This window comes from Drosophila eugracilis, unplaced genomic scaffold (assembly GCF_018153835.1).
Source record: "Drosophila eugracilis isolate 14026-0451.02 unplaced genomic scaffold, ASM1815383v1 contig_401, whole genome shotgun sequence".
NCBI lineage: Eukaryota > Metazoa > Arthropoda > Insecta > Diptera > Drosophilidae > Drosophila > Drosophila eugracilis.
Window position 1 is genome coordinate 540,442 of NW_024573263.1, and position 14,753 is coordinate 555,194.

Below are 14,753 nucleotides of genomic sequence, written 5' to 3' on the forward strand. Positions count from 1 at the left end.
TTTGGCGGTGCTAAACGAAACGAAACAAATGAATGAAAATATTATGTGGCCATAGAGAATGTCACTCGTCGACGGCGTGGAACAACTAAAAAACCCGAACTGTCTTGAGACTCTCGCGAAACGCATTCGGCCAAGTTAGTGGCTCTGCCATTGTTGTTGTTGTTTTTGTTGGCGCACAGTGGCTAATGTCCCGAGCCAACGTTGCTGCTACATAGACACTATGAAATATTGTTGCCAAAATACACACACGACTGCGGCCGAGACGGATCCGTAAATAAGATTGGAAGGTGCGCGAAATTCGGGAAGAGGTTTCATTAAATTGGAATTAGAGGGGAAGTCCCTGCCATAAAACTCATTACCTTTTATCAATACAAATTAAAATATTTTTATTTGCAAATATTTACTAAGTAAACCTTACAACACGTTAATAATGATTATGATAAACAGAAACTACTTTCCCGATAAACAGACTTATTTATTCTCAAAAGCCACAAAGGGAATTCGAACTTGTTTCACATAACTCATACGCACGGATGCCTTGTTTCTTGTTTTCCCTTCAACTTGATTATTATTTGCTTATACTATCCAGGTTTATTTAAAATGACGTGCATCTCAGTCTTAAAGTGTTCTATAAATGGGCCAAAACAAACATAATTAAAAGTTTTTGTTAATTAGACATTTTAATTACCCAGATTTTGCGTTGTATTCCAAACCTGTGTCTGTAGACTCCTAGCATAGGCCATTCCCATCAAGATATCTTGAGCTCTTTGAGATTTAATTGGCCTGGCACGTTCGCTGGACACTCGGTCGTTACAGACATGTCGTTCACCTTCCGCATTCATGTGAGGGAAAAGCAGCGACGCTTCGTAGCTGGCTTTTAGATACAGATACAAATCTGAATGAAATGTCGCCGCGGCTTATCAGATAAGTTTGGAGCGCGCTAGAGTGCGGTTGCAGCTGCTCTCGGGACTCGGAACTCGAAATCGAAATCAGAATCGTACTAGGAATCAGTATTAAAATCAATTTCGATAAGTTATAGAAGTCGGGCCCCTCCGAACGGCCAGGTTTGGATTACGGATCTCGACCTCGTCGGTAATTTGGTGCGTTTGCGTGCCAGTCGAGAATCTGGAATCGAGTATCTAGAATCGAGAAGCGCGAGTCCCCTAGACCTGTCCCTCTGCCCTATCGCCTCCAATAAATTATTATAATTAGCATAGTTGAGGAGGGGACATCGAGAATCGAAGCCGCAGTTAAACGGCAGTGGAATTTAGCGCTGTTAGTGGAAATTTTGTGAAAACAAAAGGGGAAAAATTCCAGGCGGCCGGCGTTATGTCCGCTGGCAATTTTAGCCAAGATCTTGGACCACCACGGGATCCGCTGGCGATCGTGATACCCGTAACGGTGGTCTATACCTTGATTTTCATTACTGGCGTAGTTGGAAATATAAGTACGTGCATCGTGATCAAGAAAAACCGATCGATGCACACGGCTACGAATTACTACCTCTTTTCGTTGGCCATCTCGGATTTCCTGCTTCTGATATCGGGAGTTCCCCAGGAGGTTTCCTACATTTGGTCCAAGTACCCGTATGTTTTCGGCGAATACATCTGCATTGGACGTGGCCTGTTAGCGGAGACATCGGCGAATGCCACGGTCCTGACGATTACTGCTTTTACAGTGGAGCGATATATAGCTATTTGCCATCCGTTTTTGGGCCAAGCCATGAGCAAGCTCAGTCGTGCTATTAGGATTATTATACTGATTTGGATTACAGCCGTGATTACGGCCATTCCTCAGGCTGCTCAATTCGGAATCGAGAGCTTTTCGGGAATAGAGCAGTGTGGCATAGTGCGTGTTATTGTGAAGCACTCGTTCCAGTTGTCTACCTTCATCTTCTTCCTGGCTCCGATGTCCATTATCCTGGTGCTGTATCTGCTGATCGGTGTCCATCTGTATCGATCGACTTTGGTAGAGGGTCCTGCCTCGGCTGCCCGTCGCCAGCAGCTGAAGAGCGTGCCCAGCGATACGATCCTGTACCGCTATGCTGGATCTAGTACCGCTATGAATCTAAACGGAGGAGGAGGAGGAGCTGGTCTAATCGGCGGCTCAGGAGCACAACTCAGCTCGGTGAGGGGTCGACTCAATCACTTTGGCACCCGGCGAGTACTCAGGATGTTAGGTAATTATGAAAATGATATAAAAATATATGAGGTACACTGAGAGAAATATTATAAATAAGTAGATAGAGTGTCAATTTAAATGTGACTGCTCATTAAACGTTATAGTTTCATATCGAATAAAAAAAATAATAATAATATTTGATAATTGGGTAGCTGTAAATATTTTGAATAATTAGTTCTAATTGATAAGCATTGAGCTTTTCTACGAGTGTAATCAACCAACCGTTTTGCCATATGCCCTAAGCAGGGCTAATCAACCCGTCTGCAGCCAATTTATTGCGTTTGTCATTTTGGGACTCTCTCCATTTATGATGACAATTGCGATTACCCAAAAATATAATCGTTGACTCTTTATCTGTGTCTCCCACTGTGTCTTGCCCATTTCCAAACCCATCCTCCTGCCCCCCATTAGTGGCCGTTGTGGTATGCTTCTTCCTGTGCTGGGCCCCTTTCCATGCCCAGCGACTGATTGCCATCTACGCCCCTGCACGGGGTGCCAAACTGCGGGAACAGCACGAGTTTGTCTACACGGTGATGACCTTACATCTCCGGAGTGCTCTACTACCTTTCCACCTGCTGCAATCCGCTGTTGTATAACATCATGAGCCACAAGTTCCGAGAGGCCTTCAAGGTGAGAACATTTAACTTAATTTTGCTTAACATGGTTTACTAATTTACTGACACTCTTTCTTTCAGGCTGTGCTTTTTGGCAAGAAGGTGTCCAAAGGTTCGTTGAACTCGCGAAATAACATCGAATCGCGTCGTTTAAGAAGGGCACTAACCAATTCCAGTCAGACGCAGCGCGTCTCTATTGAGTCGGCGGAGCAGCCGAAGCAGTCGTCGTTAATGCAGGCAAGTGCCCCTCTATAATCAGTGTTTAGATCCGATATTAACTCGACTTTATATGTGTATATTCAATCACCGATTCAGAATCCGATGAACAAGCCGCTAGTCGCCTCCCAGTACGCCATGATCAATGCCCAAGTCATCTGAGAAACACAAACTGATTTTCTCGTGCAGCTTCCTGATGCTAATTTATTTGAATTCTGTTTAAGCCAGTTATTTGCCGTCGTTAAGGGTCTCAAACCGCTATTGCTGCTGCTGCTACCAAAGCGTTTAGTTTAAACTGCTTTTGCATTCATTTGCATTTGGCAATTAGAAGTTAATCACAACCCCCTCTCTCTCTCGCTCTCTCTCTTAAATAGTAAGTTTTCCATTCATGCAGCATCGGTTGACGAAGTTGAAACAGGCTGGAAAAACGCCTGAACTAGTCTTTCAAGTATTCAGAATTATTTAGTATAAGAATAGTCGAACTTTTGACTCATACTAATCAACAATAGACGCTCTTTTAATTAAACCTTGATCAGTGCTTTCGTGGGGCTTACTCTTAAAAATGCCTGAGAGGTTTATAACTTTAATAATATTTAATGCTGTTATAAAACAAATACTATGAGAACGCCCACCATTTAAATATAATAATGCAACTTGAATATAAAACCAATGCAAAAACACTAGAAAATTGCAATTAGAATTCTGTTTTTAAAGAAATTCCTAATTTTTATATAACCAAATGTTTTCCAAACATACCAAAGCGTTAGAGTGTGCTTTTAAAGTCTATTGTTAAGATAATTCAAAGAAAGCATTAATTTTATATTCCCAAATATGTAAGTTTAAGAAATTGCGAAAGCATTTTTAAAAAATAAGATTTTAAATTAACTGTAATCAGCATCAAACTCAATTCAAATGACGGACATAGTTCGCTTGCTAATCAGATATTTATATGTATATTGTGTATATATCCTAGGGATACCTTAAAGGATAAATTTGCTGTATTAAGATTATACCCATTGCTGCAAATAAAGCTTAGCATATTCCATGTCCGCTTATTTTCCGTATCTTTCTAAGGATTCACTCGGGTGAAATTCTAATTTGGCCATAAAATACATTTGGATTTTTATCGATTGTGGCCCTGTCGTCTGCGCCTCGTGGACTACAAATGAAATTCTAATGAGATGGCGACGGGTTCAAGGTCATGCAAATTGCAGGGACGACGTGGCGCATTAGTAATCCTGCAAATTGTTATGAAAATGCAATCAGCCAAATGGAAAACCCCGAATTCACCAAAAAAAACTGCAAGTAGGAGTGGCTAAAAGAGGATCTCACTCTCACTCTCTTTAAACACCGTAAATGCGTCAAAGTCCAAAGCGCAGCGGGCCATAAAGGAGCAAACAAGTCAGATGGCTAAAACAAAAGCGATTTGTTCTGCCAACGTCACGTAAAGCCCAAAAAAAGAATTGGCTCAAAACAACCGGCAAGAGGAGCAAAAGCCACGTACACAAACACACACACACACGTCCGCAAAGTGACGTAGAAATTATGAAGTTTGTGATTTACGAGCAAATCGAGCGCGGAAAGCAGCAGGAAGGCGCAGCGAAAAAAGTCTAATGGGTTAGCAAAAAGATTGTTACTCTTTTTGGATACCTCGTAAGCTAAGATTTTAGAAAATCCTTTTCTTTTAAATGTATAGGCTACTATTTCAATTAGGGTGCTTTTCAATATATATGTATATCTTAATATTCCTGCTTAAAATATATTTTATTTTCTCTAAATATCGTATGAATTACCTTTAAGTGCAGCATATATCTTTCCAAATAATTATTACAGGGTATCCTAAAACAAAGCCAAGAAAAAAGTAAACCCACAAACAGCGTTTAATACGTCGAAAGTTTAGACAAACACCCACTCACACAAACCAACAGACAATCACGTACCCACAAGGAAGGAAGCCACGCAAAAACACACACACACACCCAGGGGAAATCCCATCCCACACGCTTTAGTACGACAAGCTGCCAACAGGTGGCGCTGACTGCAGTGTGGGAAATTAATCAGAGCAGCAGAAAACGAAGCAGAGAAAAGAGACGCTAGAGTGGACCATGTTTTTCGCGCCTGCTTTGACTTTTCATTAACTGTGGCGCTGATTTGGCTTTGTTTTTGCGGTTTTCGCTTTGTTCTTAATTAGGGGAATTTAATTTGACGGTCACGACTCGTGAGTCACGTGCTCAGGTTAATTTAAGCTGGCTAGACCAGAAAAATAAGCACAACCCGTGCTGTTGTCAACTTGTAAAGGTATTTGCTTTAGTTTAACAAACATTTTATTTTTACACTGAAATGGCAGTTAACTTTAACGAATGTGAGGAGCTTTTTAAGCAAATGCACACATTACTTATGATTATTATTCTTTTGTGAAAAGCTTTGATTTTTGTTTCAAATTTATGAACGAAAATTCTAATATTTATTTAATCCAAAGATATAGAATAGAAATAATAGAAATATAAATATTTTTTGAATAATTTATTTGAAATAAAATAGTTTTTTTATAGCAAAATAAATTAAGTTGACTTTGTAAATTTGATTTTTTCTACTTTTGCAAAATTCTGCAACACTGATTATAGCTAATCTCATCGTTTTCATATTTCTTATGCAACACTAATCATAGTTGCCTTTTGAAAACTAAAATTTTAGATCGCTATAGCCTTGACTTTACCTTTTAGTCGTATTAGGGTATTAGGTTTGACGAAAACCCATAAGCATCAGTCTACGGCTGGGGAGCAAAGGATTAACATCGTTTCCTGAAGTTTCCCAAAAAAATTAAAAAAAAATATAAAAATTGTAAAATTGTAAAAAGGAAAAAGCCGGTAAATGTGAAAGTGATCAAGTGAGAATTTTTTAATATATTTCTGAAAATTGTGTATTATAGGACGATGTCCAATGTTATTAAGAAGGTCATCCCCATGCTGGACCGCATTCTGATCCAGCGTTTTGAGGTGAAGACTACCACCGCCGGCGGTATCCTGCTGCCGGAGGAGTCGGTGCCCAAAGAGATGCAGGGCCTTGTTGTGGCCGTTGGACCCGGTGCCCGCAATCCGGCCGGAGCTGGTCACTTGTCTGTGGGTGTCAAAGAAGGCGACCGAGTGCTGCTGCCTAAATACGGCGGCACCAAGGTCGACATGGACGACAAGCGCGAATATGTGCTGTTCCGAGAGAGCGATATCTTGGCCAAATTGGAGTAACCAAGAAGACGTACACCCCATCATACCGCCATACACTTAATTCTACTCTAAAATCAACACTTTAGTTTCTGCCAACAGCCTCGTACTCAAATTCCTCACCACCACTAAAATCGACACGATTAGTTTACTCTAAATCTAAATCCTCGCCACGTATCCGTATCGGTATCAACACAACCACTTACTGCAGCAAGCTCTTTTTTGCTTCTGATTGCGTTCGAAACTAAATGATGATAATGAAATGTTATATTTGGTAGCTTGCCAACGTTTACACTCCACTACACCGACTATTACATCGTATAATGTAGCACATGCACTATTGCATAGTCGCACACGATTGTTTCATGTAAGGACAGACCAATAAATCACTTCTGGTGCGTTGTGTATTAAAAACTAAGAATTTGGTTAGTTTATAATTTGGGATTAGTAAATGTCATTTTTGACATAAAATGCTAAGAAGTCATGACTTTGACAGCTAGGTTTTGCTCAGCTCTCTTGTTAAGAGCAATAAAATAAAAGAAAGCTTCTGAAAATTATTTTGGTTAATTTTACATATTCAGAAACGTATTAAATCGCTTTAAAATATTCACAAAGAAAGTTTTACTGCATTTAAAACCTTAGCCCGCTGCTGCCTGCAAAATGAACTTTGCTTTTCAGGAGTTGGCCATCCATTAAACCAAATCCTTTGCTCTGGTGGAGATGTGTAAAAAAGGGGATACAATGTAAAATTTTTCTTTGAAAACTGCCCCAAAAAGAGTGCTAAGGTATGGGCAAAACAAAATAACGGAGTGAGTATTAACTTATAATGCATAATTTTGGATCCCTATGACTACGCAAATGTCACACCCACACTTTCCAATACTACATGCCACCCACTGTACCTTAATCCACCACCCAACCTCTGACCACAACCCACTCAGCAGCCTGTTGCGTGGGTTCCTCCGTCTAACAGCTCATTGGCAGATGGATCGCTTCGGTTGCTTTCGGATTTCTTCGTGCCGGAGGCTCTGTATTCGGCAGTACCGCTCGTATTGGCTGTCCCGTTATCTCTGCGGCGGGCTAACGGTAAGTGTGCGGTATGCTCTGGCTCTTCTAAGCTATAAAAGCCGTTGGTCGACCACAGTTTGTTAGCAATTCGAAAAGCGTTCGCACCTGACTCTGATCAACAAGTGGCAAGTGGAAAGTCTCGAGGATTCTGTGAAAAGTGTTCGGTTCTAAAAAGTTGGCTAAAAGTTTCCAAAACAGTTTTGCAACAGGCGAAAATTATAACTGACGTCGGACAATTTTCTGTGCAGTTTGCCAGTTTGCGAAATAAAATCAATTGAAAAATGTGGTACAGCAAGTGCAGTTGGACTTTGGTGGTGCTGGTGGCGCTCTTTGCCCTCGTGACAGGTAAAAATGTTAATTAAAAACGTTTCTGAAGAGATTATTGAGTCAGAAACTGTCTGAGAATATTTAGGCTCCAAAAATAATAAATATATATTTTACAACTTATTAGAAAAGTTCTTAATGTGTTGAGGGGTCAGCTAATAAACGCGTACGGGATTTTGTTTTAAGAAGTTTATAAGAAAATATATCTTCCTTAAAAATTTGAATAAAATTAGGTGTTTTTTCATTCATAATGTCTTTGTGTGTAGATAAATACACTACCAATTTTCGGAGGGTGTTTCGAATATGATTCATAATATAATCGTAAAATATTACAAAAATCGGACTTGCCATTTTTTTTTTCATATTCTAAGTTAAATACCCAAAATCCTCTAAGTACTTAAAAATTTTAAAATAACTCATATTATTTTTGGTTTACACGTCGTTATTTTTATGTTTTTTTTCAAACCAAATTGCTCTGTTTAAAATATATTTAAAAAAAAATCATATAAAAATACATTACGTTTCCTCTTTAAATTTTAACTTAATTTTTAGTAAGAACTAATTAATTTTGAAGTCGTTTAACCATTATCAAAATTGATCATTGTGAAGCATACTTTTAGGCTTACATTAGTGATGAAATTGAATGTTTTGCTTAGTCATAGTTCCAAGAATTCGGCGGCCTATCTAAGCCTATAAAAATACCAAACTACTAGCTGATTAACTAACTGGTAATACGTGTTACCAATATCATGGTTAACGGGAAAACTCCAGCTCCCATTTTGCGATCTCCCCACTCTCCTTATACCATTTACGCCCCTAATCCGCTTTATCAGTTGGAGTTTTATGCACATTTTCCTGTTGATACGCTTTTGTTTGCTCGCTTGTTCGTCGGCTTCCCTTTTTTGGGGGTTTTTCTACGTATTTTCCTTACTCACAGCGAATGCAGGCCGGCAGGCTAAGTGGAAATCCGGGGAATCGGGGAAATTGGGGAAATCGGAGTTAGCACATCGGGTCGGTGAGATCAGGGGTTCAGTTCCGACCTTCGGTCCGGCACTCCCTGAACGCTTTTAACGCTTTCGATTGCCATCGTAAATTAATCCAAACTGCGTGCTATAGAAAATCGCACAGAAAGAAATTGTTTCATTTTATTTTGATGCTTCAAATATACAAATAGTTAATAAAACTACATTGGTTTTTTTATATTTTTGAATACTATTTTTTTCTTAACCAAACACAGAGGTTCCTAAACAATTATTATCAAATTCAAATTCAACTTCTTCACAATCATTAAAAATACATTTCTATAAAGTTCCAAATTTATAAAAAATAAAAGCATTTCTTAAAAGTTATATTCTATATGCATATCTTAAGAAATGCCAGAGTGTCTCTATCTAATATACACACAATTTATTTCTGTGTATCTCTCTTGAAAAGCGGTCTTTCTAACACAGAGGTAATGGAAATTCACGTATTATGGAAAACCACGGGGTTACGGAAAAAGCGTCAGCAAGAACGGAAAAATAAAAACCCGAACGGAACGTGTGAACCTGTCAAGCTGTGCCGCCTGCAGGCATTGCAGTTGTGGCTTTTACCTTTACTTAGATAGCACCCTGCTCTCCCTGTTTCCTGATACAGATGATGGCCATGACCAAAAGAACAGTCCTTCGCGCTGCGTATATTTTTTAGACTGATTGGGTTAGGTTCAGGTCGAAAAGCGACAGTGAAGGCTTTTTATCAGACTATTTTACTGCTTAATCTTCTAAATATTCTTACTTATGAACTTGGAGTTTATATTGAACTGTCACCACGACTCAATTGCCATATTTACTTACTTATCATCAAAAAATTTATAATAAAAAAAATTAAATGACACCTCTAATGACATATCTTACAGTTGTCGCAATTACTTTGTTCTGCTGGGGTATTCCCCAAAAACAAAATAATTAACCAAAACTAAAATAGCAGCAGTTTAATATTGACCCTCCCAGCAGGTAAAATACTCCATTAAATATGTTTTTTTTTTAGTAAAATTGCGTCGCACTTCAAAGCTATTAAAAAAAGACATTATTCGGAAGTAGAGACGTCAAAGCTGGCCAAGATCAAGGATATGGCTATTAAAATGCGCTGGTCAAGTTAATTAGCTATCTCTGCCATTGAATGAATAGAGGGATGTGGGTGTTGAATTCCAGAGAAGAGGGCTATTAAATAGAGGGTCGCACTGTTTAATGACAGCCCTTCGATGCGGCGACCCCAAAAGGCTTCGATGTCGGGAATCGCTATCTCTGATGGCCGCCATGCCTGTCAACAAGTGTGGGCACAATATGAACGGCTGTATGGGCTTCGTGGCTGCCCGGCAACAATTAATCCACGGTTTAAGTAATTGACAAATGATTACGGGTTTGATATATGGCGAGGGTAGCAACAGCCGCAGCCCTGGGCATGATGGAATCGTCTGGCCAGGCGAATATATATATTTATCTTGGCTTATGCAAACGCCAAGTCCCCACCTCCAGAAGCGATTTTGACCCATCTGCGTCATGTAACTTGTTGCTATTTGCCGTAACTCCTGCTCTTTGTTGCAGATCTGCCTTACGTCCGCCCTTCCATCCTTCCATCCTACTTACCAACTGACAGTTGCGCAAAGCGTATTCACATCCCTTTCCGAATGTCCCACAGCTGAGTCCTTTCGCCTCCTTTCATGGTGATGCGTTGCCGTCCATTTGTGTGATTAGTTCTGCGTCGCCACCTCTGGCAAGTTCTTTTTTTGGCACACAATGCACGAGTGGCATCAAGGACATTGTGTAAGTGTTACGAACAGCCACAGGTTGGACCTGAAGGGTGATAGGATGCTTGCTTAACTAAGCTGAGAAAAATCAGAACTTTAAATCTGAGTTGAGGAGTGGAAGGTTCCAGGTTGATATCAATAAGAAAAAGTTCCTCAAATCATGACAATAATTTACATATTAAAAAGTACAAAGTAAACTAAAAGTAACATAAGATTTCAAAATCGAAAATATCTCCTTCAAAATTTTTTAAAACTATTTCTAAAGAAAATTTTAATAATTTAAGGATATATAGCATTTCTCACTATAAACAAAACCAAGATAAATCCAGGAATTTATGGTCACATTTTCGCTCAGTTCAGTTGAAATTTGCCAAGAACTGGGATGCAGAAAGGCTCCACCTTCAAATGCTCAGGCTGAGTGCATTACTCAACCCGCTCTGGCTTGGCATATGAGCTCTGTAATGGCCACATTTATCATAGGTCGCCGCGACATTGCCAGGCCAAGCACACAATAAACATGTGCTCTTTATAGGAAAAGTAGCAACCAAAGTAGTAGCATCAATGGGCTGCAGGAAAGAAGTCCACAAGAAAGGAGTTCTTACTGTGGCACCGTAAAAAATAGAAAGTTTTAAAGCCTTACGCTAGGCTCACCGGGTGGTCGAAAAGAAGAAGTTGAAGGATTCCGGCTTCTAGTTCATTTTCTAGCAAATTTACGTGCACAAAGTCTTAGAGTTTGTGGCAGGCAACTGATGATGATTTATATTAAATTGGAAAAAATGTTGCATACTTTCAGGTTCCTGCCTGGAATACGGACATTCATGTTGGGGAGGTAAGTGTTTGGCCTTTCAACTCTGACAGCAGTAGTTCATCACATCCGGCTCATGACTCATATTTATGTTTATTCCACAGCTCATGGCAAACGATCCAGTGGCAAGGCGGTAATAGATGCTAAACAGGTAAGAAGGAGCAGGACTTTACAGGGAATTTTTAAATTGAATCTTAGAACTATAACTTAATTTACCAGAAATGATCTGGTTTTATTTAAAAATCTCTTCCTTTCCTTTCCTTTCTTATTTTAAGGGTACATAATCCCTTAAAATTTAACTTACTTAACTTAAACAGTGATTAAATATTATAATTCCTTTTCTAACCCCTTTAAGCTTCCTGGATCCAATACATATGCTATCGACAGCCTGGCAGAGCAAATGTATAACAACAACAATAACCAGAACAGCAACAACCAGGATGACAACAGCGATGACGACAGCAGCAATAGCAATGCGAATACAAATAATGTTAACAACTTACCCTTGGCAGCTCCAGCCATTTTAACCCGTCGAGAGTCAGAGGATCGTAATCGTAATGGCCTGAAGTGGACGCAGCTGATGCGGCAGCATCGCTACCAATTGCGGCAGTTGCAGGATCAGCAGGGGCGTGGCAGAGGCGGGCAGTATGATGCCGCAGCCGAAAGTTGGCGAAAACTGCAACAGGCTCTGCAGGCCCAAATCGATGACGAAAATTCAGCTTATCTTACGAAGTGAAAAATTTCCAATTAAATTGCCAAAATGAAATTATGCAAATAACAAGCTAGCTATGCAAGATGAAGATAAAAAAACACACACAGAGAGAAAAGCGAAATGAAAAGATATTTATCACACGCGATCCATTGCATGCCGGGCATCAATTAAAAAATTCAATTTAAAACAGTTAATTCAAGGCAGAAGAGATCGGAGCAGGCACAGAAAATGTAGAATTCGTTGTGGATTTTTTTTTTTTTTCGGATTATTATTATTAGATTTACTGAGCCGATCAGTGAAATCCTTTTGGCCATATTGCGTCACTGGCTGGATGCCGCAATAATGGCCCGCTTCGTTTTCGTTCACTTAACCGTACTTAATCCCTAACTAAGCATATGCAGATACGATCTTAAGATTTACCACTAATAAAAGCTAACATTGAGTGCACTTCTCGGTGGTTTTTGAATTTTAAGCCTTGATTTTGGCGGGTATTTGGAAGCAGGCAGCATCACCCTGCTTGTCTCCGAGTCCCCAGTGGATTTCCAAACTAACAGTTGGGTAAACGGGCAGGATCTTAAAGCTGTTCTTGTAGGTGTACACCTGACCGGCCTTCAGTGGGCAGCCAACCTTCTTCTCCCCAGCCTCGTCGTAAATGTGCGGACAGGCACTGGTGCCATAGTATCCTGGGAAGGGTAGTGGTACATCCAAGATGATACCCTGTATGTCAGAGGTCAGCTCTTGGAAGTCACGTTCCGGCCGGATCTTCATCTGAATGCTAGCCTCTGTGTTACGCTTCAGGATGCATTTGCTCTTCGGACAGTTGGAGATGGACACGTCGTCGGCACTCAGTGCCTTGGATTTGGCTGCAATTAAAGGAAAAAAAGAAAATGAGCGTAATTACTTGATATTAAACAAATTTTCATCAGTAGGTTCTAAATAGGAGAAACACTGCGTATGAGTGATTTCTTTAAATTTAAATCTATAAATTATTCATTTAGTCTTAAAGCTATAACTTAAGTGACCTGTTTTTCGTACCAGTTCATTGACATTTAGATGGTTCTCTTAGTTTTAATACACTTTTTATTGGGTGTTTATCTGGATTGATACTTACATTTTGGGCATTCACGGACATCCGTGGCCGACGTGCAGCCAATAAAAGCGGCGCAGATCAAAAACAAACCCGAGCTCAGCTTCATTCTGTTGATGTAGCTAATTGGAAGAAAAGTAACATAGATTTAACGAGGGATTGCTAATTGCTGGTCAACTAATTTGGACCCCGGCGAGGCGTGTCTGAGAGCTTTGGCCTGTTTGATAACAGGCCCGAGTTATGGCCAAAAACCGGTTGCAGTTATACCAGTCAGATGAAAAAATAAACACAAAATAAATGAAAGATCGGCCTTGACTTAAAATCACCTCACAAAAAAAACCACAAAAAACAATTTGAGGAGACGTAAAGTTGGCAATTATAACTTGGACAGCACAAGGCAACTTTTATTTTGAGATACCAATCTTACAGTTTTGGCTGACACTTTTATAGCTGTTGTTATGTTGTAAAAAGTTATGTTAACTCTCTTGTTAGAGTCTTTTGCGCTGGGAAAACCTAGTTAGCTGCTAATTTACCAGTTTTCCTGACAATTTCTGTCAATTTGAGTTTGTGGTTTCCAGGTTTTACGCGCAGCTCTCGGGAGCTAGTACTTTAAGCGACGGACGATGATCGGCAACTGAGACCCCGATCTCATCGCATGTTCGTTATATACATATATATAAAAATCAACAGCAACTGCTGAATCACGGACTTAATTGAGTACTGCCCATTTTCTTGGCCTGCCCGGCATGCCAAGCGTTTAATTACATCAAGAATTGCAGACAATTAACGCTTACAGGCCATATCTATTACTATTTACATGTCAATGTTTTTGTTTGGCTTTCAGCTTATTGCTAGGAAAGTGTAACCTACATTCATTAATATGGAATATATACATATATATTCTTCTCAATACAAATTGATCATAATTTGATCATAGTTTTCATTTTTTTTTTAAGTAAAAGTACTTGAGACTTTAGGTCTAAGCAAACTAAACACACATTTTTCACACAGTTTCGACCTTAAATTTGCCCATTTTTACCGAATAGCCAACAAAGGTGTGATTTTACTGACAGACGAATAACAAATGATCTAGTATTCACAAAGTCTAGAGCCCATGACAAGCTTGTGTGTGGCCTAAACAAACAAAAGTACTTAAAATGCAAATTGCATTCGTATTCTCTTATATATTAACAAATCAAACTTGATACAAATTTAGAGAGCTATGATTTGTGCCTTATGAATCGATATCACATTCGTAAATCGTTAAAAGTCTCGTCTCATTTAATATGCTAGACAGCTCACGATAACTTGTTTAAAAAAAACGCATCAATTTAGTTAAACTGTTTAAGAATTAAGTACGCGTTCCCCTTTGTTCGGATTATCCAGGAAGTTGACGCGCCCACTTTTAAGTTCATTCCAATTAGCATTTAGAAAGTTCAGCAACGAAACCGAGAACACAACAACTCGAGACGAATTGAAAACGAAAATGAATATTTTTTGTAAACGTGACTACTCATAGTGATCTTTACAGACAAAAGATATAATAATGCTTTGAATATTCTTATTTAATGTGTAAAAATCTATTTATTTACGATCGTTTTTATTACTATTTAGGGAAATTTGAAATTCTTTCCCTTTACAGACAAGATTGACAAGATTAAATTTTATATCTTTTTTACTTGATTTTGGTTAGGTGTTTTCAGACCGCAACTGCAGCGTTCGAAGCTTGAAATGCAACTGACA

General features: G+C 39.3%; 4 protein-coding genes across 6 annotated transcripts; 3 read left to right on the forward strand and 1 right to left on the reverse strand.

The window, feature by feature from the left end:
• The first annotated feature begins 879 nt into the window (after positions 1 to 879).
• LOC108116795 (pyrokinin-1 receptor) lies at positions 880 to 4,066 on the forward strand. The gene is given in 5 exon segments (XM_041818865.1): positions 880 to 2,179; positions 2,593 to 2,720; positions 2,722 to 2,811; positions 2,877 to 3,032; positions 3,111 to 4,066. Coding segments are annotated over 5 exon segments (1,287 nt in total). The 5' UTR covers positions 880 to 1,329; the 3' UTR covers positions 3,174 to 4,066.
• A 1,676-nt stretch (positions 4,067 to 5,742) lies between these two features.
• On the forward strand, positions 5,743 to 6,647 carry LOC108116830 (10 kDa heat shock protein, mitochondrial). Its single transcript, XM_017228881.2, has 2 exons — positions 5,743 to 5,878; positions 5,941 to 6,647. Exon 2 carries the CDS (start codon positions 5,945 to 5,947, stop codon positions 6,251 to 6,253), a length of 309 nt encoding a protein of 102 aa, XP_017084370.1. The 5' UTR covers positions 5,743 to 5,878; positions 5,941 to 5,944; the 3' UTR covers positions 6,254 to 6,647.
• Positions 6,648 to 7,400: 753 nt separating this feature from the next.
• Positions 7,401 to 12,370, forward strand: LOC108116983 (neuropeptide CCHamide-1). The gene is made up of 4 exons (XM_017229144.2): positions 7,401 to 7,642; positions 11,200 to 11,235; positions 11,316 to 11,362; positions 11,567 to 12,370. The coding sequence occupies exons 1-4, from the start codon at positions 7,579 to 7,581 to the stop codon at positions 11,945 to 11,947; spliced, it is 528 nt and encodes a 175-aa protein (XP_017084633.2). The 5' UTR covers positions 7,401 to 7,578; the 3' UTR covers positions 11,948 to 12,370.
• Positions 12,178 to 14,753, reverse strand: LOC108116984 (ecdysteroid-regulated 16 kDa protein). Of its 3 annotated transcripts, none has more exons than XM_017229145.2 (3): positions 14,690 to 14,753; positions 13,035 to 13,132; positions 12,178 to 12,786 (listed from the first exon to the last, which is right to left on the reverse strand). In XM_017229145.2, exons 2-3 carry the CDS (start codon positions 13,117 to 13,119, stop codon positions 12,392 to 12,394), a joined length of 480 nt encoding a protein of 159 aa, XP_017084634.1. In that variant the 5' UTR covers positions 13,120 to 13,132; positions 14,690 to 14,753; the 3' UTR covers positions 12,178 to 12,391. The 3 variants fall into 3 exon arrangements, with proteins under 3 accessions (XP_017084634.1, XP_017084636.1, XP_017084635.1); XM_017229147.2 differs by lacking the exon at positions 14,690 to 14,753 and adding an exon at positions 14,050 to 14,090; XM_017229146.2 differs by lacking the exon at positions 14,690 to 14,753 and adding an exon at positions 13,544 to 13,998.